This window comes from Arvicanthis niloticus, chromosome 6 (genome assembly GCF_011762505.2).
Source record: "Arvicanthis niloticus isolate mArvNil1 chromosome 6, mArvNil1.pat.X, whole genome shotgun sequence".
In the NCBI taxonomy this organism is placed as follows: Eukaryota; Metazoa; Chordata; class Mammalia; order Rodentia; family Muridae; genus Arvicanthis; species Arvicanthis niloticus.
Window position 1 is genome coordinate 21,283,470 of NC_047663.1, and position 24,881 is coordinate 21,308,350.

The 24,881-nt window shown below is 44.5% G+C and overlaps 1 protein-coding gene across 1 annotated transcript; it reads left to right on the forward strand.

Annotated features, from left to right (window-relative positions):
- The first annotated feature begins 134 nt into the window (after nt 1–134).
- Nucleotides 135–23,730, forward strand: Retreg3 (reticulophagy regulator family member 3). The gene is made up of 9 exons (XM_034504740.2): nt 135–512; nt 13,524–13,630; nt 16,606–16,636; nt 17,529–17,655; nt 18,381–18,465; nt 19,244–19,381; nt 20,538–20,620; nt 21,131–21,263; nt 21,645–23,730. The coding sequence occupies exons 1-9, from the start codon at nt 274–276 to the stop codon at nt 22,100–22,102; spliced, it is 1,401 nt and encodes a 466-aa protein (XP_034360631.1). The 5' UTR covers nt 135–273; the 3' UTR covers nt 22,103–23,730.
- Nucleotides 23,731–24,881: the final 1,151 nt, after the last annotated feature.

The window sequence follows — 24,881 nt, forward strand, 5'->3', positions numbered from 1 at the left end:
CCTTCATTGGGCTTCAGTCGGGCAGGTTGCGCGTGCGCGGCTCCGAATCGCGCTCAGCGCCGGGAACGCTTTTTTGACGCAACGTTCTCTTCCGTCTGGGGAAAAATGCGCACAGAAGCTTATGCGCATGCGCGCGTGGGACGAACCGGCTTACCCACTCCCCCCGCCCCCCGCCCTTCTCCGCCTCGCCGCAGCCAAATCGCGCTTCTGCGCAGTTGGTGTTATTGTGACTGCCGGGCCGTGGCCCCGGATGTTGTGGCTGCTGGAGGGGAGATGGAGGAGGCAGAAGGGGTGGCTGCGGCCCCGGGCCCAGCTTCAGGGTTGGCTTTCAGGGGCCGCCGAGCTATGTCCGGCTCCTGGGAGCGCGACCAGCAGGTTGAGGCGACGCAGCGGGCCCTGGTGGAGGTGCTGGGGCCTTACGAGCCTCTGCTGAGCCGGGTGCAGGCAGCCCTGGTGTGGGAGCGGCCGGCCAGGAGCGCCCTGTGGTGCCTGGGGCTGAACGCGGCGTTCTGGTGAGAGACCCGGACCCTCGCTGACCCTACTAGGCGGGAATTCGTCAGGTTGCTCTGGGGGGTCTGTCTCACCTGCCCTGCCCTGTTTTCTTTCGCCGCCCTGGCTGCTTCTCATACTTGCCTAATGATGCTTCACTTTCCCTTACATCCCTCCCGCTTCCAGTCTTTTGCATCCCGGGTGTTCACAGAGCCTTCCCGGTCTTCCCTGCCTTCCCCGCGCCCCCACCCTCGCCCCGGACACTCTCCTCGAGCTTCTGGTAACATCCCCAGTGGCTCGCAGTAAGCCAGAGTGCCCCTTGTTAGCTAGAGAAAGCGATTTCACTTTGAGACCATTTCCTCCGTTTCTCTTGCTTGTCCCAGTGTAGTGGTTCCCAGAGATTTTAACTTACTGGGTTTACTTGACTGGGTGAGAGGAGAGGCATAAGGGCTTGAAAAAAAATGGTAACCATGGGTGTGAGGAGGAACACAGGCTAGAGCTGGTTATCCTGGATTAGCATGTTAGATACTGTCTCACCCAGTCAAGTTGGTGAAGTTGGTATGGCGTTTCAGCTTCAGAGAAAAATAGATGTCTTAAGAAAAAGAATTACAAAACAGTGATGAGATTTCATCTGTTTCAGAGTCACTTAGGATTGCAACCCTTCTCCCAAGATACCAGAAAGACCTTAAAAGTTTAAAGTGGTTTAAAGTTCAAGGGGTTTGAGGCTGTCTGAGAGGGGTCAGTTCTCTTTACCCGGACATGTGGCTTTATGTTCAAGTGTGTTTCATTCTGTAGAAAAATGAGAGCACCTAGGAAGAGTTTGGGCTTCATTGAGTCTCCCAACCATGGTTTGGGTTTATTAATAACCGTAATGCTGGTCAAATTCCAAGGGAAGTGACACTTTATTGAGGCCTCTATAGCCAAAAGAGATGAGACTATCTTGAATAAGCCTGGAACAACAAAGTGGGGTGTGTGTGTGCGCGTGCGTGTAGTTCTGGAGCTCGAACCCGGGACCTTGTGTATGCTAGGCAAGTGTTCTAGCAGTGAAGCCCCACTTCAGGCCACTATCAGCTGTTTTTGGTCATGCTTCTTTCTTGACCTCAGATACCAACTTCCTCCCCATTGTTAGTGTTTGTCCAGTCAGAACCTCCAGGAAAAAGAAATTGATGTTTATTAAACCAGTTTTTAGAATGTGGGCTTCAGGTGTGCATCATGGGCAGTTCTGATTGAACTTTTTTTTTTTTTTTTTTTAAACTGCGTTAGAGTTTCATTACATAGCCCTAGCTAGCCTGGAACTCTGTGTGTAAACCAGGCTGACCTCAAACTCAAGAGATCTACCTGCCTCTGCCTCCCAAGTGCTGGGATTTAAGAAGTTCACCAGTAGGCCTGGCTGATGAAACGTGTTTTTAAAGATTTGTTTTTATCATTTTAATTGTGTGTGTGTGGTGTTGGTGGTGAGGGAGTATGTGTGACTGAGTTGTGGGTACTTGTGGAGGCTTAAGAAGCACTGGATCCCCCTGGAGCTGGAGATGGCTGAGCTGCCCAGTGGAGGTGCTGGGACCTGAACTTCCCTGGAAGAGTAGTATGTGCTCTTAGCCACTCTCCATCTCTCCAGCCCTGAACACATTTGAAAACTGCAACAGTATTTGCTGGTCCTCAACAGTGTATTCTTTTTTGGTTCCATATATCCACTCTACATAGCAGGCCTTGAACTTCTGATCTTCCTGCTCCCGGCACCTAAAGATTGGGAGTATTGACATTGGCCACCAGGCTCTACCAGTATTGTTTGCTTAAGCTAAGTCTGTATTTAGAGTCTTTCTCAGAGCCCCTCTTGTGCTTTGGACCCTCTTAAAAATTGGGACTGAGCTTTGTCTCTGGCATTTCCTGGTAGTTTGCCTGCTTTTAGCCACAATATAGGACGTCAGGGAGGGATCCTCCAAAGTGAGGGTGGTTTAAGACTTACAGAACAATTGAGCTTGTCATGTGTAGAGGGGACGCATACCTTGGGAAGGGTACAAATAGTATTAAGGTCTAAGGGTCTAAAGTAGTCAGACATTGGCACTCATAGAATTGTTTTGGGAGGAATGAACTTCCTTCGAAGTTTGAGGGTTAAATAAACATAGTTCACTTGTCAGCAGTGTCTGTGGTGTTGACATTTCACTTGGGAAAGTAAACAATGCCTGTTTAGATTTTGAGCGTTTTGAAGAAACATCGCTAAGTTAGGTCAGAAACAAATCTGAAATACTTCTCATTATTTATTAGGAATAACGATGCATCAAAAGCTAAGGTGGGTTTCGATGTGTCAGAAGCTTAGTTAGGAGTGCAGAGAAATCACCTGAGTGCTGGGGTGCACCTTAGGGTAATGGAGCCTATCTCCGAACCTGATGCCCTAACCCAGCTCCTGTAAGCTGTCCTCTGACTTACACACACACTCTTTGAAAGAATTTTTTTTCCCAAGTCCTCCAAATTCAGGGCACATAGTGCTTCTAGTGTTGTGCATTCTCTGGTGTAGTTTTCCCTTACCTTATATGTCGTCTTACTTTCTAAACACAGTAGGTTCATAAAAGAAATCCATCTGGCACTGTGTCACAATGTATTTCCAGGGTGTCCCCTCCCAGGTTCCAGAGGAATTAGGGTGACCCTATCAAAAATCTTGTAACCTGCCTCACTTCTGGTCCCTGATCTGTTACTGTCTTTAGGATAATGATGGCCTCCCTCTAAAAGCTTACTTTTTCATTAGTCTTACCCCATCTGCAGATGAGTGGTCTACAGGGAGACATGAAAGTCCGCAGGAGTGCATCATGACAGGATCAGAAAAGGACAGGACCAGGAACTTTGATTGGACTGATAGGCCATAAGGGAGCGTGAGGGTAAAGGAGCCCTAGACGTGAGCAGGCACGCTGGCCCTAACTTCATGAACAGCACAGAGCTCACAGGTGGTTATAGACTATAGGGTGCCTTTCCAGAGTTGTCCCTGTGATTCTAAGTAGCCTTTGGGGACATGAGTATAACCCACAACTGATGCCCTATTGAACTCTTGGGGATTGCTTCACAGTCACCAATCTTAACCTGTGTTAACAATTTGTACTCAGAGGGGGTCTGTGATTATGGACTATGTTATTCGAATGAATTTTTTTTAAAGTTTTTTTTTTTTCCTAAACAAAATTAAAAATGATCTGAGAAATGATTAAAGGTATACAACAGTTCTCATTTACAAAGTTAGAATCCAACTAGAAGCCAGTAGGAAATGGAAGGGAGAGCCTTCCATTTCCTATTGGCTAATAGGAAATTAATAGGAGGGGAGAGCCTGCCCCTACCTCCCTTATTTTTCCCTAAGGACAGGATTACTCTGTGTAGCCCTGGCTGCTCTGGAACTCTGGATCTGTAGACCAGGCTGGCCTCGAACTCAGAGATCCACCTGCCTCTTGTCTTCCAACTGCTGGGATAAAAGGTGTGTACCACTACCCAGCCTCTTCTCATCTTCCTCTTCTTCCTCTTTAATGAGTTCTGGAGATGTTTAGAAAAGTAAACATTTTAAGATTTTAGTTTTCCTTTAAATGACAGGGAAAGCCCATTTCAATAGACATTTATTCTGCATGGAAAAGAAAAAAAAATTGTGGAACCAGAGTGGTGCAAGCTAGCACTCTGGAGGCAGGTCTCTGCGAGATCAGGACTAGCCTGTTCTATATAGTGAGTTCCTGGCTGGGACTACATGGACTGTAAGGGCAAACTTTGAAACTGATTGACAAGTGTTTCTGATGATCAGTTCTTTGTCTTTTTGCCTTTGGGTCTGTGCAGCCAAAGTTGGCCTCTGCTCTTGGGAGTCTATTGCATTGGTAGGACTCTCTTGTGTGGTTGGTAACCTAGCCGGCTGTTAATTATGTCTTCCTCAGCTTTGCCTTTCTTAAAGGTGGATTGATTGGTCATTTGTTTGTTTCTATGCTGGGATTAAACCTGTGGCTTCATAGTCTCTGAGCTCTGCAGCCAGCGTTGCCTTGGAGTTTTGTCTGTAATTTTAAGGTTGACACTTTCTCTGTTTAAGGGTCGGGTAGATCATTAGCATCTAGCTGGTTTCACTTGCGCGCGCGCAAGCAGCAGCTATCATGTGATATAGGTTGGGTTAATTTTTTTTCCTTTTCATTTACTGGCTCATTAACTAGGCAGTCACAAGTGTTGCACAATAACAGGATCCTTGTCCCTATAGAATGGGATGCTTTGTTCTGAAGTGCCACAGAGACAAGCATGCTATGTAACAACAAAGAAACCCAGAAACAGCATCTTTTTTTCATTGAAAATAGATGGGTAGTCATTGTTTACGATTGTATCTGCTACTGTGGATTGAGCCCAGAGTCTCCTGTATTCTAGGCAAGCTATTATTATTTATATAACAAACTCGAGCTTCTGTTACTACTGGAAATCCGTGCTGTAGCTAACTCCCAGAAAACTATTTCTAGGATTTCTCATGGTCTTTTTGAACACCAAATAGCTATTCCAAGGAATACATTTTATTTGGGCTGGCAGTCTAATTGGATTTTAGCCCCCAACAAATAAAAGGACCGTTTACAAAAGGAAAATCCACATGTGGTGGGGTGCAAGCCCATAATCTAGGCATTTGTGTGTGTGTGTGTGTGTGTGTGTGTGTGTGTGTGTGTGTGTTAGAGAATAAAGAGTTAAAGGTCATCCTCAGCTATCTAGTGAGTTCTAGGCCATCCTGGGCTACATGAGACTGTCTCGTTTCCTTCCCAAAAAACTGGGTATATAAAACTTTACTGTCACTGTATTTTAAAAATTCAAGTGTAGTGGCTGAAGAGATGGCTCAGGTGTTAAGAGCTCTTGTTTTTGCAGAGGAACTAGGTTTGATTCCCAGCATCCACGTGGTGGCTTCCAGCATCTCCAGTCCTGGGGACCATCCGGCAGGCATGTGGTACATGTATATGCATGCAGGTGAAACATTTATACACATAGGATAAATTAATTTAAAAAATAGAAATCAAGTTGTGTTACCAATTTCTGCTTACTAAGTTTTATTTCTTGAATTTTATTTTGAGACAGGGTCTCAGTATGTAGCCACAGATGTCCTAGAACTCAGAGTTTTGGTTCTGCGTCCTGAGTACTGATATCAAAGTTGTATACCACTCTGCCTAACTGCTTATTAAGTTTTAAGAACTGATAATGTTTAATTCTTGGGAATATATGAGAAAACTGAATTATGGCTGATAGAAGCCAACATTGGATGGTTTTTTCTAGGAAATAGTTTGGCAACATTTGCTAAGCTAAATGATTAGCACCTCCTCTGGGGCAGAGGGGACAGGAGTGGCTGATAATGGGGATGCGGTTATTGAGGTTAGATAATAGTGACGGTTGCACGACTCTGGATATACTCCAGACCATTGCATTAGGTATGTTAAAGGGTGAATCTATGGTAATATTGTTATAAAAAATAATGAATACATCATGACCTAATGTTCTACCGATTTAATTACGGTAAGGTCAGAGGCTTGTGTTTCGTGTTATGTAGTGCGGCTCCTCTTTCTTATTTCTTTTTAATTTATTCTTGTGTATGTGTACATATTGTGTGTGTGTGTGTGTGTGTGTGTGTGTGTATGTGGGGGGAGAGAATGAGAATGTAGGCAGAGGGGGAGAGAGAGAGAGAATGTAGGCAGAAGAGAGAGAGGGAGAGAGAGAGAGAATGAGAATGTGGGCAGGCACTAGCCCTGGTGTGTTTGTGCAGGTCAGAGTTAATTTACTCTTTCTGCTGTTGGTTCCAGGGATCAAAGTTAGGTCATTGGGTTTGCTTGGCATTTGCTTTTATTCTCTGAGCCATTTCACTGGCCCAATTTTGGTTTTTTGTTTGTTTTGGTTTTTTATTCATATATTTTTTGCTTTTTGTTTTCAGTTGGGGTCTCCTGTAGCCCAGGCTGCCTTTTGCACCCAGGAATTACCTTGAACTCCTGATAGTTCCTCCCCTACCTCCCTGGTGCTGGAATTACTTGTGCACACCACTGTGCTCAGTTTATATAGTGATTGGGCTCAAACCCAGGACCTTGTGCATGGTAGGCTCTAAGTCACATCCCCAGCCTTAGGGGTTTTTGTTTGTTTGGTTGGTTTTTTGTTGTTTTGTTTTTGATTGTCTTTCTGAGACCTGGTTTCTCTGTGTAACATCGATTGTCCTGCAACTCACTCTGTAGTCCTGGCTGCCCTCAAACTCACCTGTTTCTGCTTCCTGAGTGTGTACAGTTGACAAAAAAGTAGTAATATATGATGCAATCCTTTTGTTTGTTTTAGTTTTGGTTTTTCCAGATAGGGCTTCTCTGTGTAACAAGCCCTAGCTGTCCTGGATTTGCTTTGTAGACCAGGCTAGCCTTGAACTCACAGAGATCTGTCTGCCTCCATGTCCCCTCCCTATCCCAAGTGATTGTACTAAAGGTTCCTGCACCGTGAGAAAACATGCTTATGTATTAAATAAAAATGTTTTATAATTAGGTATATGTCTTAGTTACTGTTTTCTATCTTGAAGAGGCACCATGACCAAGGCAACTCTTAGAAACATTTAATTGGGAGCTTGCTTACAGTTTTAAATGGTTAGTCGGGAAACAGACAGGCATGGTGTTAAAGTAGTAGCTGAGAATTTCATAAAGAGAAAGAGAAAGGGATTGGTGTGTGATTTTGAAACTCTGCAGCCCATCCCCAGTGACACACCTCTTCCAACAAGTCACACCTAATCCTTCCCAAATAGTTCCACTAATTGGGGACAGAGTATTCAAACATTCTCATTCAAACCACTACATTTTACTTCCCAGTGGTTTGTTTGTTTACGTTTGTTTGTTATTAGACTTGACTAAGCCTAGTCTTTTATGTGCATGAGGGTTCTGCCTGCATGATGTTGTACGGTATATACCTAGTGCCTTCAGAGGATGTGTCCGGTTCTCCAGGAGTGGAGTTACAGATGGTTGTAAACCTCCATGTAGGTTCTGGGAATAGAACCTAAGTCTTTTGCAAGAACAAGTACTCTTAACCCCCCAACCATCTTTCCAGTTCCCCTAGTCCCCCAGCCATCTTTCCAGTTTCCATTTTTGTATGTGTGTACACACTCAGGGCCACAAATGTAGAGGTCAGAGGATAACTTGCCAGAGTCTGGCTCTATCCTCCTACTATGTGTTCCAGGAATTGAAGTCAGGTTGCCATGTTTGGTGGCCAGTGCCTTTATCCTGAGCCATGGTGCTGGCCTCCCACTGATTCTGTATGTTAATAGTTTAAAGGTATTAATTGTTACATATGCTTCTGTAAAATAGACACTTAAAATGCCACTAACTTTATCATATGGAAAATGATTTCGTGCACTGTTGAAATGTTTGTGTTTTTTTTTTAATCCCCCTCAAAAATACTACTTTTTGGCATAAAATAAAACAATAAAAAAACTTAATTCACTGGGTAGTGGTGGCGCACGCCTTTAATCCCAGCACTTGGGAGGCAGAGGCAGGCGGATTTCTGAGTTCGAGGCCAGCCTGGTCTACAGAGTGAGTTCCAGGACAGTCAGGACTACACAGAGAAACCCTGTCTCAAAAAAACAAAAAACCAAACCAAAACAAAAAAAACCCCAAAAACCAAAAAACTTTATTCACTTGCAAGGTTAATAAATGAATAAATAAATAAAAATGAAGTGTATACACTGTGACCATTTGCTCTGAGCAGATCCTTTGTCCAGAGGGTACCCTTGAGACCCTGCTGGCCGCCTCCCTGGGGCTTAGCATGTTCTCCTGTTTCATATTTCCTGTAAATCAGCGGTGACTTCAGAAGCCTGGACAGATACAGATTTTTAATTCTCTTTCTCTCTTCTCTTCCTTTTTCTTTTTCTCTTCTTCCTTTTCTTTTTTCTCCTCTTTCCTCTGTACCCCTTCCTCTCCATCTCTCCCTTTCTCGACTTTTTCCTGTCTCACTAGGTAGCTAGAGTGTAAGCCACTGTGTAAGCCAGGTTATTTTATACTGATATACTCATTTTTATTTTGTTACTTCTTTTTGTTTGTTCTTGAGACAGGGTTTCTCTGTGTAGTCCTGTCTTTCCTGAAACTCACCCTGGAGACCAGGCTGGCTTCAGACTCACAGAGATCTGCCTACCTCTGCCCCTTGAGTGCTGGGATTAAAGGCATGTGCCACCTCACCTGACATTTTATTACTTCTTGCATTTTCTAAACCTTTAACAAATATGCTTGGCCTTAGAAATAAGGAAAAATCATTAAGAAAAAAGAGATGATCCCGTAATGATCAGAAAGACACAGACAGGAGGAGTCCCAGGTGACTAATTCATGTGTGCATATTCCTATTTGGTTGTATTTGTAGGTGCTTTTTGCTTAGTTGAAAAGTTTTTATGCAGACTGTAGTTGCTGAAAGTGTTTTGTATGCTATTTTAGCAAGCTTTGTGGATTTGGGGGTGTGTGTGTTCGTGTTCTAGAAGGATTTCATTATATAGTTTAGACTAGCTGCAAACTGTTGGTCCTCCTGCTTCAGCTCCTCGGTACTAGGATTATAGGTGTGCCCTGCTCCTAGCCCAGATGTCTTTTCTTCTTACTCCTCTTGTCTGGATTTCTTACCATTTGTTTCCTTGCTCTTTGTCTTCTTATCCCTTGTCTTATCAAATCATTTTATACACCCTCCTCCCTCATCATTACTTTGTCCCGTGATACTGTAAACACATACAACTGTACTTTGTAGGCACATGCCTTATTACTGTGTTGTTTTATTTGCTCTGAGACAGAGTCTCAGTGTATCCCTGGCTCCTCACAGAGGTCTGTTTGGATCCTCTTTCCTTTGCCTCCCAATTCCTGGGATTAAAGGTCCCCACTGCCATACCCTGCCTTTGCTACTCTGTGCTTGGGCTGCTCGTCCATGGCTAGTACGCCCTCAGATTGGTTTGTTCACATAAGTATAGGCAGTGGGAATAGGAAGGTAGGTTGTGACAGGCTACTCTGATAGTCTAGTTTGGAATGATTTCTTGTTTGTTTTGAGACAAGGTCTCATGCTAGAATGGCAACAAACTATGTAGCTGAGGGTGATCTTGAATTCTTGATCTTCCTGCCTTCACCTCCCAAGTGCAGGGTTCACAGGCATGTGTTATTGTGCAAAATGACCCTCTAAAGGAGAGCAAAACATCCTCCTCTTGCCTGAGTTTCTTCTTGTGGGCAGTCAGTGCTCTGATTGTAGCCTGGCTTACCCCTCGGAGATCACCTTCAAGTACTAGGTAGCAGAGCCCTTAGTGTGGCCTTGTTGAAGTTGCTTCTTTGTTGGGAAGATATGCTGGCTTTGAGGAGTCTAATGACCTGGGGCAGCTCTTCAGTCTGTCTCTGCTAAACTTCTTTAATCTCATGTGTGATTGTGCCCTTTAAATGATAGGTAGGGGAACTGGGATAGAGTTATCACTGGTGACTGGATTCCTGATTTCCATTTCCTTTCTTCCTTCATTTTAATATATTTAAAAAAAAAACATGCAGGTAGTATGCAGTGATGTTTATTGTACAGAAATGTCTGTAGACAAAAATCTGAATTTCCTTTGGCAATTACTGTGAATGTATTTTCTTCACATACATGCTCAGATGAGGCTTCTTTACTTTTGGTGCTGGAGATTGTTCTGAGTGTCTTGTATTTAATTTTTTTTAAAGGTTTTTTTTTGTTTGTTTGTTTGTTTGTTTTGTTTTTCGAGACAAGGTTTCTCTGTATAGCCCAGGCTGTCCTGGAACTCTGTAGACCAGGCTGGCCTCGAACTCAGAAATCTGCCTGCCTCTGCCTCCCAAGTGCTGGGATTAAAGGCATGTGCCACCACTGCCCGACAGGTTTATTTATTTTATGTATGTGAGAACACTTTTGCTCTCTTCAGACACACCAGAAAAGGGTATCAGATCCCATTACAAATGGTTGTGAGCCACCATGTGGTTGCTGGGAATTGAACTCAGGACCTCTGGAAGAACAGTCAGTGCTCCTAACCACTGAGCCATCTCTCCAGCCCTAGCTTTTAATTTTTAAAAAATTTACTTTTATTTTACTGTATTTTTTGAAACAGAGTTTGTCTGGCTGTCCTGGAACTTACTATATAGATCAGGCTGGACTCTGCCTCTGTCTTCCAAGTGCTAGGATAAAAAGCGTGTGCCACCATGTCCAGCCTATTATTCGGAGACTGTCTCATGGGCCTCGTGTGGTATTAAACTCTGTGAGGCTGCTTGGCTTGTCCTGCTTCTCCCTCCTGGCTAAGGATCCAAGACCGGCCTTTGTTCACCCAGACAGCCCTACCAATTGAGCATTATCCCTGGCCTTTTGTTTTTTATAGTATGAGAATTCTATCCTTAAGGCTTGCTCTGTGATTATAGAACACTATTAATCAAGTATTGAGCTGAGGGTATTCCAGAATGGTGACTTATGAGCAGCTTCTGATCATCTTTACCTGTTTGGTTAGCTGCTGTGTTAATACCTAGTGCCTCTGTGATGTGGAACAGCTGAGGAGAACTGTTAGGCAGGGGCAGGTGCCTTACATTTTCTTCTTGGCTTTTTGGCCAGAATCAAATGTGATATTTTATAGGTGATTAAGTCTGTTGTTTTCCTTTTAAAAAAGAGAAAGTCTTCTATAATCCTGCTTGTCTTCAAATTCAGGATACTGCTAAGGATGACCTTGAATTTCTGATCCTCTGCCTCTACCTTCCAAGTGGTAGGCGTGTAAGTGTTGGCTGCCACACTGGTTTTATTTGATGCTGAGGATCAAACTAGGTATTCACGCATGCAAGACAAGTAGGTTGCCAACTGAGCTATATCCCTAACTCAAGACTTGTTAGCATCACATTATGAGTGAGGAAATAGATTAATCATTAAAGTTCACATAATGGTTCTATTTAGGGAATCAAACTCAGGGTCATTTGATTTTATTTTTAATTTAAATTTAATTTTTTATTATTGTTATTTTTATTATTATTGAGACAGGCTTCTCACTGTATGACCCCAGCTGGCCTGGGATTTAGAACAGGCTGACCTCAAACTCAGAGATTCACCTTCTGCCTTAGAAGGGCTGGAATTAAAGGTGTGTATCACCATGTTTTGCCTAATTTTTGTTTTATCACTAGTGTATATAATTCTGTGATTTTTGTTTGTGTGTCTGCTGGTGTAGATATATACACGAGGAAGTCAAAGGACAACTTCCCAAAGTCCTTCTCTCCCTTCACTTTGGATTCTAGGGATCCAATTCAGGTTCTCAGGCTTGTGCTACAAGTAATTGACCCACCAAGCCATCTCTCAGTCCCTCTTACATAGAAGCTGTATCTTGCTTGGTGCAGTGGTATTTGATTGTAGTCTCAGAGTTTGAAGGCTGAAACAAGAGATTCCTTCAGCCCTTAAAATGTGCATTCTGGAGTGATGGCTGTAGGTCTGCACTAGTGTGCCTGCTTTATGTAGTCCTGGGGATTGAACCCATGGTCTTCATGCATGCTAGACAAGCACTGTACCAACCAGTCCCTCATCTTATTGAGGTGATGAAGTGCTACATTATCGATCTTGCTGACCCTTGCTGTTGTAAGATACACCTCACTTGGGAATGGGAAACTAAAAATATGTTAAAGCTCCTGACATGCAAGCAGGAGGACCTGAGCATGGGTCTCCAACATCCGTGTAAAAGCCTGGACTGTTCACACATCTGTATCTCCAGTGAGGGGTCAGGGACAGGCAGATCCCTGGAACTCACTGGCCAGAAGTCTTTCTTGTTGATGAGCTCTGGGTTCAGTAGAAACCCTGTTTTAAATGATAAATGGAGTGCCATGTATAGTGGCTCACACCTTTCCTCCCAAGACTCAGGTGGAGGTAGGCAGGACTCTTTGAGATTAAGGCTACCCTGGACTACATATCCTAGGGTAGCCAGGACTGTATTGGAAGACCTGTCTGGAGTGATAGAGATTTCTGACCTACACACATTCCTACTTGATGCAGCTGGGGAGAATCACATTAAATAAGCCAGTCTCAGATGAATACCATATGCTTTCTTTGATTTGTGCTTCTTAGATTGTAAATAGCTACATTAAGTCATGTTTTACTTATGACATGACAGTTGACATGAAACTCTCGGGGAACAAAGAGAACTAATGATGGGGAAGAGTGAGAAATGGAGGGCATGGAGATGAAGCGTGCCCCATGTACAGCACATACGTGTATGAGTGTGTTCCCATGTACACTCATAAACACAAATTTTTAATATACTGCTAAATTTATTTTGTTTCTATTTTATTGAAGAGTTTGCATCTGTGATCATAAGGGATAAGATCTGCCGTTCGCTTATGTCTAGCGTCAGTAACGGTAATACTGTCCTCTCTAAAAACTGCTTTTTTTAACCACCACCACTACTCCGTCCCCAAGGAGGGGTCTCAGATAGCCTAGGCTGGCCCTAAACTCATGATTTAGATGAAGATGACCTCAAACTCCTGATCACCCTGTCTCCACCTCCCAAGTGCTGAGACTACAGGCATGGAGTGCTACACCTGGTTTTTCCTGTGGGTTTCTTTACAAGAGTTTGAGTATTGGTGCTAATCCTGAGGTACCTTTTTGATATACCTTGAGTGTTGACTTTCTGTGTGACCTTAATTGAGTCATTTTGGTTGGGGGAGCAGCTTGGTCCTTTCATCTGTAGCAGCATACCTAATTAAATTAAATGTGTTGTTATGTGCATGTGTCAGTTATTGACTTGTATTAGGGCTTAAATTTAGTAAATAAATAATCGCTTTCATCCCAGCTTGTTCCTGCTGAATAGACTGAAAGGTTGGAAGGGTGTCCAAGAGGTTGTTTGATTTCGTCCTTTACTTTAACAGAAGAAAGTACTATCACCATAGGAAAATAGCTGGGGTCTGGAAAATTGGAGTTACCTAACCAAGGTGTATATATAACTAGTTAACATGTGAACAACCACCAAAACCTAGAACTAGAATTTGGGTTTGTTCACCTAGCCCAGAGAGTACATGGGTCTTTTCTGAACTGGCTTTATTACTTAGTAACCCTCTTCTGTTTTCTTTCTCTAGGTTTTTTGCACTGACATCCCTTCGTTTTGTGTTTTTACTTGCATTCAGTTTGATGATCATTGTCTGTATTGACCAATGGAAGAATAAAATTTGGCCTGAGATAAATGGTAAGGTTTGTAGCTTTTAGAACAATTTGAGCTGGTAACTTTTTAAGGGACTTTTGCCTTTAGGGTTGTTTGTTTGTTTTGAGGAGTATGGGTTGCTGGGGACTGATTGCTGAAGTCTGAATTAGTTGCTTTAGGAGACATTTGAAAAGTTTAAGCCTCAGTCCAGGGGTGGTGCACACCTTTAATCCCAGCACTCTGGATCAGAGGCAGGCATTAGTGAGTTCTAGGACAGCCAGGGCTGTATAGAAAAAACCCTGTCTTCAAAAAGACAAGTAAGAAAAGAAAAGCTCATGGCTCATCTGTGGGCCTGTAGAGCCGGGACCTGCTTTTCTGTCGCCACATTAATGCTGGCAGGTCTGTGTCTGCCACCTGAGCTGATGTCAATGGTGCAACCGGCCTGAGGAGTACAAAGTCTTTACCACTCTTATTTATCTTTTGGACTCAGATGACCTTACTGGATACTGTTAGCTACTGAGACAGCATCAGTTTATGTTGCAGCCCAGGCAAAATGTTGAGGCCCGGGCCGACCCACGTTTGGGCGGCCACTGTATCCCGGCCCAAGCTGCCGCTCCGGTCTGAGGGTCGGGGTTCAGCAAGAGCGAGGGTGAGGGCAGAAGAATGGAGACCAGACAGGGTGTGATTCAGTCCCGTTTATTCTTCAGTCTCTCTTCCTCTAAGTGTCTCCTTCTCTGTCTCCTCTGTCTGCTGTGTCTGATTCTGTCTGGAGCCAAGTGTCTTCTACCTAATGTCTGATGTGTCTGATTCTCTGATCTCAGTCTGATTCTGATCTGTTCTGTCTCTGCCTTTTATATGTCTTACTTCTAAGCCACCTTTAATCATGCCCTTAGGTCTTATCTCTAACTCTGATCTCTATACTTCTAAGTTATACTCTTAAGTTACACACCTTTAATCTCACGTACCTTTAATCTCAAGGTATCTAAACCAAGATTATCGGAGTGTGCTCAGCTGTTGTAGGCTATTGTAATCCAAGTCTCATGTCAGGGTATATGGCTCAAGATGGCTGCAAAGCTGATAGCCGCTTTCTGCTAAAAGTCGGCCCCCAACAAATTTATTCTTATTTTATTTGAATAGGTGTTTTGCCTGCATGTCTGGATACCACTTGTACCTGATGTACACAGAGGAATCCCCTGGAGTTGGAGTTATAGGCTATTGTTAGCTGCCACAAGGGTGCTGAGAATTGAACTCAGGTCTTTTAGAAGAGTAGTCAGTGCTCTTAAGTGCTGAGCCATCTCTCCAGCTCTTTCTTATTTATTTATTCATTTATTTATTGATACCAGGTCTGACTATGTTGCTTTGGCTGGCCTCAATTTCATGCAGGTTCACTTAACACTCCTGTTTGAGTACTGGGATTAAAGATATGCACCACCATGCCTGGCCATTACTTAAAAACAAAAACAAAACCCAGTGTCTATGTAGCCCAAACTAGCTTCCAATTCACTGTGTAATTTAGGATAACCTTGAACTCCTAATTCTTGTGTCTTTACTCTCTGTTGGGATTACAGGTATATACTACCATGTCCAGCTCCAGGCAGCATCTGTTTTACCTCCCAGGAATTTCTTTTAAATTATGTAATAAGCAATAAGAAATATAGTTTCTCTTTTAAAAAACTATAGACAATTGAAGAAAAATTAATGACAACCCAAGGGATAAATCAGAGATACTGTGTAGTGTGTAGTTGATAGATTTATATATGTTATCTCCAGTCAATCAGTGACTATAAAAAGGGAGAACACATTTCCAGGCAGGGCAGAAGCTTGCTTAAAGAACCACAGGCAAGTAGTTCTTTATGCCAGCACAACAGGCCCTCAGAGTCAGCCTCAGCTATGTAGTGAGTTGGAGGTTAGCTTGAGTACACAAGACCCTGTCTACAACCACACACACAAAAGAACCACAACTTGCTAAGTATCTTCTGGGAACAGAAAATTGAACATTTTGGTAGGAATGAGGAGTCTGTTTTCAAGAGAGAACTTAGATTTATAAGTCCTTGAAAGTTAGGCTTAGATATTTAGGTAGTACATGATCATTGAAGATTGTTTAAATTAGAGCTGCATACTGAGTAGAGAGTAAAGATTAACTTGATAGCATCTCATAGGGTGGGATAGAGTGAGCCAAAGGGGAAGTAGAAGCTCTGCTAGGATACTGCAGCTGTATCCTTGGTGGGGGGAACCATGATGTCCAGCGTTTGATGGTGGGTGTTTTGGAGAGTACGAAGAATGAAGGGACTTAAGTATACATAACAGATGGTTAGGAATAGAAAACAGATGGTTAGGAATAGACTTGGGACTTTAAAGTAAGAGTGGGAGAATTGCATGCACTTGCCAGCAATAGGCAGAGGCAGTGGGGATTGGTTCAGGTGGGAGTCTGAAAGGAGAACTGATGGCGATTCTGGACACATCAGCTTGGAGTGCTGGCAGGATATTCACTACAGTATATAGCTTTTAAGTACATCACTCTCTTTATTTTATAGAGTTCAAGAAATCAGCCTGTCTCATATATGTAAATGTCAAAAGACTGAATTGTTCAGAGCAGATAATAGGAATCTCTAAAAACAGACAGATCTCTAGGGTTGGAGAAGTCACAACACGCCTTAGAAGCTTGGCACACAGTGATGTATGAGCGAGCATCTGACATACTCAGGGGACGGTGGTCCATGCTCTCATACACCGTGGCTGGAAGTTGAAGTGTTTAGTTGTAGCTCTTGCGGTCCATTTGTACCCTCTCCTTCCCCATGGAAAAATCCTTTATTTTCTCATTTGAAGACACATAAACCATTATTCCATTGTCTGCAGCTTCCTAACTCTGGCAATATAACATGGGGTCTCCTTTTTATTGACTACTAATGCTTACTTTTTCCTAAACATAATAAAACTTGGTCAGACCATCAGACAGCCTAATATTTTCATGTTTAGTTTTGCCTGCCAGCTAATACTGATGTTTGTTTTTAATGTTGTAGTGCCGAGACCTGACGCAGTGGACAACGAGAGGTATGGAGCGCCAGTTACTTCCCTTCTGTTGTTTAATGGAGTCTGTTGTATTGGTTTTTGGTAACATGTTCTTAGCCCCAAATTCTGGATGCAACATAATACTCCTAGTCTGCTTCAAGTAATAACAAATTCTAAAATTCAAGTTGAGAATACTCAGTGTCTTCTCATCTTTATAGGATGAGACATTTCTGGAAAAGAAGTAGTAGTGACTTACAACCTGACATGCCAGGGAAGCAGCTGCATTAATAAGCCACAGTGTGAAAACCTAGAGGCAACTAATTGTCTCCTGGCTTTTGTACTGCATCATTTGGTGTTTTCTGTGACCTGTGGCCATTTTTAAGTTCTGGGTCAGAAAACATTGGTTCCTGGCATCAGCAAGCCAGTGCTGAAGATCCCTCGTGTGTCTTAGAGCCTCTGCTTTCGTCCCTTATCCACCCACCTGTATGTTTGATAAGGAATTCCCTCTGCTGAGGCTGAGGTTTATTTTGGCTTTGCTTTGTGCCCTCACATTGCCTCCTTCTCAGCTGCAGAGGAATCAGTCAGGCTTTTGCTTGTGTCCGTGGACTGCAGTTGCACAGAATTGCTGTGGTCTGAGTGTGATGAACATGGTGTTTTTAAGCACACAGGGCCTTGGGGCTGGTGGCAGGTTTATACATGTGGATGGAGCCACTTGCTCATAGGGTGGAGTTGTCAGAACAAGTTTGTCTTCCTAGTCCCCAAAATCAAGTTTTAACCTGGTAAGCCAAGAAGAATGACATGTTTCACCTCTAAAGCACCTGGGACTAGCTGCTCCCCAAGCCCTCTTTAAACCCGGAAGCATTGGCTGCCAGCATAGCAAGATGGGGGGCCCCTAAACAGCCTCCTTTCACAGCTCCCCTTCTCTCTCCCATAGTTGGGGCTTTGTGCACCCTCGGTTGCTCAGCGTGCCCGAGCTCTGCCACCATGTAGCTGAAGTCTGGGTTAGTGGGACCATTTTCATAAGGAATCTTTTGCTTTTCAAAAAGCAAAACCCAGGCAAGGTAAGACCTCCCTTTTCACTTTCAGCTCTGGCCTTCAGCTCAGTTCACATTAAGTTGAAACACTATTTCCCCATGTACCTTCATTCATAAAAGACATGAGGTTCATAGAAGCAAAGGGAGGTGATAGGAAGGGTTCTGACCGGCTGCTGTAGTAGAGGCAGGAGCCTGACTCCATGGTTGCTCTGTTTGTCCTTGGAGTAGCCTCTTTCTTTCCTTTCCTTTTTTCTCTTTAAATTTCTTTCTGTGCTAGGTATGAATTCAGGGCTTCCTGTGTGTTAGGCAGCCTCTACAACTGAGCCATGTCTCCAGCCCCACAGAGCAGGCCATTTTCTTGTCTCAAGAAGAGAAGGAAAGCTTGCTTATGTGTGTTCTGTGTCACATTAAACATGCTAAGTTGTTGGGTTTTAATATTTCTGTTTTCTTATTTTTACTTAAAAACCCACTACCAATGCATGTTTTCAGAGAGAATTTTTGGCTAAAACTTAAACCAATTTCCTGGCATGAAAGGTACAGCCATATGGGGTTCTTCATGTGAAGGAAGCTTGAGTAGAAAGGAGTGTTCTCTTGTCTGCCAAAACAGAGTCACTACTGGATGGTAGCTGAGGCTGTCATTCTGGCATGTCCATGCTTGACTCAGATCATAGAAGTCTTTAATCATGTCCTCATTAGTCCCCCACTCCCTTGACATGTAGCAGAGACTTAATACTGCTTTTTGCTTCTCCCAGTTCTGCCTGCTGAGCTGTGGGATTCTGACCTTTTTGGCCGTGTTGGGCCGCTACATCCCTGGGCTCCTGCTGTCCTACTTGATGGGTAAGTGTCAAAGTGCTTCCTTACAAGTTGTAGGTTGTTCATAGCTTTTCCTGTCATCATCAACTGTGGTTCTCAACAGAGATTCTCGACCTTCCTAACGCTGCAACCCTTTAATATAGTCCTCATGTTGTGGGGACCCCCAACATAAAAATATTTTCGTTGTTACTTCATAAACCTAAATTTGCTATTCTGACATGTGAGTCCCATGAAAGGATTGTTTGCCTCTATAGGGGTCACAACCCACAGGTTGAGAACTGCTGTCTAGGAAGAGACCCTCTATATTTTAGTTCTCCAACAGCGACTTTCCCTTAGCCCATCTCTTTCTTTTTGGTTTTGAAAAACAGGTTTTCTCTGTGGAGCTCTGGCTATTCTGGAACTCATTATGTAGACCAGGCTGGCTTCAAACTCCCTGCCTCTGTCTCCTGAGAGTGCTGGGATTAAAGGCTTGTGCCGCCATGCTGGACATCCATATGTAGTATTTTATATACGTAATTTTATCTCAGAATCACATGGCCAGTTGTCATCGTTTTACTTACATGTCCACACTGCCTGGTTCTATAGCATATTGTGTTGTGTATAGCCATGATGTGGATCCTGGGGATGGCTACAGAAGTCCCTGCTCTCAAAAACTGTATATGATAGGGGTCACTAGTGGTAATTCAACTTAACCAGAATTAAGTTGAATTGTTCTGCCCAGAGTCCTAAGGACACATAGCAGAGGGGCAGGTAGGACTGCTTTGTGCAATCTCCATTTTCTTCCTGTTTCCACTTTTCTCAGTTGTCATCATTATGATGTGGCCTCTTGCTATCTATCACCGACTGTGGGATCGAGCCTATGTACGACTGAAGCCAGCTCTGCAGCGTCTGGACTTCAGTGTCCGTGGCTACATGATGTCCAAGCAGAGAGAAAGGCAATGTAAGTGTCATGGGATGGCTTTCTTCTTCCTAACAGGGAAAGAGGAGAAGCCAGGCCTCACAAACTGGATAAGTAAAAAGTGGGAGAAATAGGGCCCATGCGATGGCTCTGCAGGTGGAGGGGCTTGCCACCAGCCTGGTGACTTACCTGAGTTCAATCCCTAGGAGCCTCAGGATGCACGCACGACAGCTGTGCTGTGAGTGCCTCAGGCAGCTGTATATAAGAGTCATTTTAAATTTTCCAAGTAGAAGTGGGGGGTGGTTGATAGGAGCACAAAGTAGTAAGGAAAGGTAATGTTCTTTCTCTGAGAAACCAGGCAGGCTTGCCAGGTTTCCTTACAAAGGCTTTAAAATTCCATTTTAAACTGATTTGAAAAAAACTCCCAAATTCAGTAAAAGATATGGTAGAGGTCTGTAGTACCACCCGCTGTTACGAGACGCCTTCCAAGTGTCCCAGTGCTGGGCTGACTGTTTTGTGCACTGTTTTAAATAATCCGCATTAACCATGAGACTCAAGTGGTTTCAAACTGAGCAAATGTTGGTGCAGGTATTTTGCACTTCTAAGCAGCCTCTTTGCATTAATGAAAGCTGTTTTCCAGAGATGATTTGAGAACAGCCACCATAGACACCAGGAGGGCACTGTTATTAGCCTGAGCTCTACCTGACACGAAGAGGGTGGTGCAAATGTGTCCCTCTCTTTGGTTTTATCAGTTTGGGTGTTTCATTAAGCACTGGCCTTCAAAGAATCTCGTATGTGGTCACCAAGCCCAGCTTCATCTGGGCCAACTAGTTGAAAAGTATCAGTCCTTAAAAGCCTCATTTACCCAAGGTGAGCAGTTTCCTCCTCCGTCCCATGACTGTGCCCACGTACCACCTTGCTTTGTATTTACTCCTAGGAGATGCTCAGAGTTGCTGGCTAGATTGGTAGTTCATATTAGCCAGGATCTCTAGAGATATGTTGGGTTGCAAGGAGGGATATTGGAGAAGATATGTAGTTTCATGTGTTACTACTTAGACTTAGCATCCTTACCTTCAGACATTGCTATGGAGTCCTAGGGCCATATATAGAGGGCTTCTTCTTGTGTTGATACATGCTTTTGGAGTCCAAAGGGAGATTTTTCTCTCAAGCATCAGAACCTTCTGCTCTTTCCATACAGTGCGCCGCAGGGCACTACACGCAGAACGCGCCGTGGACAACCACAGTGACAGTGAAGAGGAGCTTGCTGCCTTCTGTCCTCAGGTATCCTATGTGTGGACGCTGCCCCACTGGCCCTTTTCATCCATCTGGCAACACACATTGAGATGGTAACCAGGTTTCAAGCCTATCAGGGACCCTCAAGAGACCTTAGATTCCCCTTACTCTTCGTACAGAGCTGAGAGAGAACCTGGGGTTGTGTGGGACCTTAGAACTATGATTGAGCCTGAAGAACATCACATTCAACTCGGGTTTGCTGTTACCCTGCCACCATGGAACATAATAAACTGGAAGTGACATAAATCTGTTGGTTTAGCAGCCCCCATCTAGAGTTTTGGTTAATAAGTATATTTTTCTGCTTACTCAAGACTGCTTGAGCTCAAGAGGTTGATGAGAAAGAATTCCCTTTAGGGAAGCAGCCTCACGAGTCAGGACTGTGGATGCCGTTTCCATCTATCCCTGGTTTCATGGGTCAGCTTGAGGATATTCCAGGGCTTGCAGTTTATAAAGACGATTGCAGATGGCATCATCTCAGACTTGTTTTCTTTTTCTAAGCTGGATGATTCTACTGTTGCCAGGGAATTGGCTATCACAGATTCGGAGCACTCTGATGCTGAGGTCTCCTGTACAGAAAACGGCACATTTAACCTGTCAAGGGGCCAAACACCTCTAACAGAAGGCTCTGAAGGTAAGAACCTTTGACCTGAGTCGATGGTAACTCTGATTTTTGCATTGTAGCTTCCTTGGACAGGGGCTTGCTTGTGTCCCTCCTCTCCTGAGTTATGGTGTAAGTAGTAGAACCGTCTGAGGGTGTGATCTGACATGGCTGGTGCTGCTGCCCTTGACGCCCCCAGTCACTTACTAGTCCAGTGAAGGAAGTCAGGCAGTTCTCTGCCCATCAGCAGTCATGGCCATGTGAGTGGTGACAAACAACTAACCAGTCCCACAGGTTTTGCTTCATCTTAAGCAGTACAGGGTGGGAAAACCTAGTTGTATGGGGCTGACTTTTTGTGGGTCTGGGCACAGAGACCAGGTAGCTACCATGTTTCACACAGCTGTGTTCTCTCAGACTTAGATGGTCACAGTGATCCAGAGGAATCATTTGCCAGAGACCTTCCAGACTTCCCTTCCATTAATGTGGATCCTGCTGGCCTGGATGATGAGGATGACACCAGCATTGGGATGCCCAGCTTGATGTACCGCTCCCCACCAGGGGCTGGGGACACCCAGGGCCTGCCTGCTAGTCGGAATGAGGCTGCACTGCCTGAGCTCCTGCTTAGTTCCCTTCCTGGAGGATCTAACCTTACCAGCAATCTTGCCAGCCTGGTCTCCCAGGGTATGATCCAACTGGCCTTGTCAGAGGCCTCCCAGACAGACCCTTCTGGCCTACCTCCCCGAAGAGCAACAAGAGGCTTCCTCCGGGCCCCTAGTTCAGACCTGGACACTGATGCTGAGGGAGATGATTTTGAACTTCTGGACCAATCAGAGCTGAATCAGCTAGACCCTGCCAGTTCTAGGAGCCACTGAGAGACTCCTTTGAGGGGGTCACTGTGATGTAGGTTATTTTCCTCCACCCCACTTACTGTGATGGGGCAAGAGAAGAACCCAGTCTTGTCCTCTGAATTTTATCTGTGTGCTGGGTGATCTGGCTGATGCAGAGGCCTGCTGAGAGAACATACTCTTACCCTGCTGCCAGCGAGACGCCATCTCTGCTTAGTCACTGGAGTGAGAACATACTCCCTCAAGGGAGGCTTCTGTCCATCAGGGTGGTACTACGGGCAACAAGATAGGGACTTGATTCCCCTTTGAGGAGGTAGTGCTGTTTGCTTTTAGGTCTGGGTGCTCAGGGGCCCTCACTGATACAAGAGCCCATCTCTTCTCACCTCACTGGAGCCACAGAAGTCAGGCAGCAGGAGTTGTCACCTGTGTGACAACTTTTACCATGATTTGATTTGTGTTCTCAAAGCAAGTTTATCCTTCGGTTCTGTAGAGCAGGCCCACTTCCTGTCTCTGAGCCCATCTTCATTTCTAGATGGCTGACCCTGAGCACTCCAGAGTGCTTGCAGAGTTTGAGAAATGTGAACATGGGCTGAGCCTCTTCTATATCACCGTGAGCTAAAGGATCAGCTGGCTGATAGGGTTGGTGAGTGCCTATTTTGAGGTCTCCAAAATCTTCTGGAGCTGTGTGGTTGTCTTTGGTGCTGTTAACCCTTGGCTCCATTTGACCATCAGTCTGAGTAGTGAGCAAAGCAATATCATATCCATTTTTATGTTCCTTTTTCTTCCCCTGCTCCTCCTCTGGAGAAGCAATAATTCCACGGGGGATGGCAAAGTAGCACTTTACAAATGGCCATGGCATTCATCCCAGGAGCCACCAGCTCTTACCATACTGCTTCCTAACTCCTGTAAGGATGAGCCCAGTTAGTAAGGATGTGTTGGTAATCAGCAGAGACTCTTCTGAAGGGTAGGTGTTATGCAGTCCTGAATCAAATTGTGTGAAACAAAACCCCTTAAATGATCAGTGGTTCTCAAACCTGTGCCAGCATACTGCCTCTCTGTCTCCCAAATCAGAGCTCAAGCCAAATTCTTCTATCCTTTTTCCCTCTTGCATTAACCCTTTGCTGATCCTCAGGGACCACTCCCCCAGCACTCCCATGTTTGGGTGAGGGATGTTGGACAGAACCCATTTTCATGTGCTGCAGGTTGGGGGTTGTGCTAACACTTTTGCTCTTGGTTAATGGACAAGGTAGAGGCCAGGGATTGAAAATAACAGTGAGAAGAGGAATGGCAGGTGCCTGTTTCATAGTCAGTGAGTGTGAAAGTTAGGCATAATAATGGCATCTCCCCACTTTAGGGTTCTCAATACTTTGGACATCTCTTTCCTTAGAACCAGATGTCTTATGGGTGAACTCTGATGTGGGAAGAAAAAAAAAAAGGGAGGTGAGGGAAAGGCTTGGGATTTTACGTGTTTGCATGAATGTGTGTAGCTTCATGCTTTGGGAGCTGGCAATAGGAAGAGGGAGGGAAGGGGAGCAAATCCAGGTCTTGTACCAGTGAGATCCTGCTCTGAATCTCCCAATGCCTCCACTGTGAATTGGGGGTGGGGTGGGAGGGTGCTGGGAATAAATCTTGTATGAGAACAATCTTTTAAGAGACTGCTGTTATGTTGTGTACTTCCTTGATAGGTCTTCGCATTAATCTGATAATAGCTAATCTGGGGTGGTGACCCTCAGAAGAGGAAGCCCAGGTAGATGTCGGGCCCTCCTGTGCCCTTTCTATTTTTCCCTCAAGGTCACGTCTCCCCCCTACAACCAAGACATAAATACAGCTAACACCCTTGCTGGCATTTGTCAATTGTTATTTTTTCCCTCTTTTAAGATTTATCTTATGTACATGAATGTTCTGTCTGTGTGTGTGCACCACGTGCTTGCCAGTTGTGGAAAACAGATCTACTGGATTTGGAGTTAGGACAATTTTTTAGCAGCCCTGTGGTGTTAGTAACCAATCCAAGGTCCTCTGCAAAGAAAAGCAACTGTTGAGCCATCCTCTCTCCAGCCTCAGCGTTCCATCATTTTTAATTCTTAACCTTGTTCCTTAAACAAGTAGGGACAAGCAAATACATGTTCTGAATAATTGCTTTTTTTGGGGGCGGGGGGGGGGTTTCCGAATCAGGGTTTCTCTGTGTAGCCCTGGCTGTCCTGGAACTCACTTTGTAGACCAGACTGGCCTCAAACTCAGAAATCCACCTGCCTCTGCCTCCCAGGTGCTGGGATTAAAGGCGTGCGCCACCACTGCCCAGCAGCTAATCAAGTTTTAGATTGAAGGATTGAAAAATTAATACTGTGCCCTTCCACTTAGCTGCAAGGACAGCTGCTCTTTGGTCATTAGCAGACCTCAGAAACTAGAAATATTTATTTCGGGCGCCTCCGGACTGGCCACTGTGGTCAGGAATGGAAAGCACCTGCCAGATGTTGCTGCTCTAACTGGAGATGTCAAGCTTTGTGGCTTGAGTAGCCCCCAACTGTCCTTGGGCGTTCAAACGACAGTAGGTGTCGAGCGCCCCCTACATGCGGCACATGGAAAGGGATCGTTAGTATGCTCGCGTTCGCAGCCACCCTCTGACAAAAGTAGCCACAGGTCCTACTTTACACGTGAGAAAACTAGTCCCACACCCGTGGATGACCAGCTCTGTGTAATCTTGACCGGCGTGGGAGCTGAACCATAAAGTTTCTTCCCGTTCCCACACCACACGGGTCTAGCTCAAGGTCATGAGTGCTCAAACACGGCCCAACTGGGTCTTGCGGCT